General features: G+C 46.0%; 1 protein-coding gene across 1 annotated transcript; it reads right to left on the bottom strand.

Annotated features, from left to right (window-relative positions):
• Window positions 1-3: 3 nt before the first annotated feature.
• Window positions 4-1,335, bottom strand: LOC102753197 (disintegrin and metalloproteinase domain-containing protein 30-like; the record flags this gene model as incomplete). Its single annotated transcript, XM_006777756.1, has 1 exon — window positions 4-1,335. A coding segment is annotated over exon 1 (1,332 nt), but the record flags the coding sequence as incomplete, so codon positions are not given.
• Between the last annotated feature and the right edge of the window lie 14 nt (window positions 1,336-1,349).

The raw sequence follows: 1,349 nt of genomic DNA, 5'->3' as shown, positions 1-1,349 counted from the left end.
GCAGTCAATCTTCAGGATGGAAGTATCCACACAAGTTCTGTTCCAGCACATCTGGCCCTTGCCACAGGAGGTGCCATCATGGATTACACCCAAGTCAGGAATCCCCATGGATACCATGGCCGGATGGTAGCCTAGGCCCCAGCACAACAGATTTTCATTCTGCAGATGAGTAGAAACCACACTCATGTGATCTGGCATGTCAGGGAGGGTTGGGACATTTATACACTGCAGTCGGCCACATAAGGAATTCTGCTTGGTACACTTTTCATACTGAGCGACTGCAATGATACCACAGTTGCCATATTGATCCCCTATTAAATTAACTGCTTCGTAGCACTGATCTGGAGCCTCCCTGGCATCAGATCCAAAAATGCGCTGGCACTGCACATATGCGGACCAGCACCCCTTCTGGAAACAACGGGCGTCATACTTGCACGGGGTGCCATCGTGCTTATACATGTCATTTGGGCAGAAGCTCGAGGTCCCATTGCAGTACTCTGCAAGGTCACATTCGTTTTCTTCCTCCCGACACATGTACCCAGATGGACGAAAGTGACATTTGTGGCAGCAAAGTCCCGTGCTACACGTGGCACCCTGTTTGAATTTACAATCTGGTTCGCAACAATGGTCTTTTTCACAGTCCTCTCTCGAACCGCAGTCACATTCCTCATTGTCTTCCACAATTTTGTTTCCGCATTTCTTAACCACAAACCCTAGTCCTGGGATGTCAGTCAGACATGTTGCTTTTTGACGTACGTAGTTTATATAATCGTTGTAGCTACAATTACTAAACCCAGTGCGTCCGGTGCCCATGATGCAACTGTGCTGCCCCCTACATTGGCAGTACTGCGTGTCATGCTCCATTCCCACACTATGGCCTATTTCATGAGTAGTCCAAATGGCAGGTAAAAGGAGATCCCTATCTATAATAACACTTCCAGATCCGACAAACTGCTTACCACACACTTTCCCCCAGTGCCATGAATTGTGATCGGTAAAGTTTCCTTGAATGTATATGTGTTCCCAGTCTGCCGGGATCTTAGAATTTAGGGCATGTGTTCTGTATGCCCTAAACTGGGTTAAAGCCGAAACTATTTTATCATATGAAAGTCTTACTTTGTTTGTAGTCGTCCATACTTCAACACCTTTTAGATGTATTCTCAGACTGATCTCTTGATAGTAAGTATCTATCACCCCAGCCATAAGAATGGCATCATCTATTGCTTGACTAAGATTGGAATTCAAATACAGATATCTATCATGATCAAAGACCATGGCCAACTCCAAGTACCTTTGGTGTTTAACGCTGTCAGCAAAGTCACTATACCGAGCCATGATGTCAGGCTGGG

This window comes from Myotis davidii, unplaced genomic scaffold (genome assembly GCF_000327345.1).
Source record: "Myotis davidii unplaced genomic scaffold, ASM32734v1 C63940177, whole genome shotgun sequence".
NCBI classification, from domain to species: Eukaryota; Metazoa; Chordata; class Mammalia; order Chiroptera; family Vespertilionidae; genus Myotis; species Myotis davidii.
This window is presented reverse-complemented; position numbering and strand designations above follow the sequence as displayed.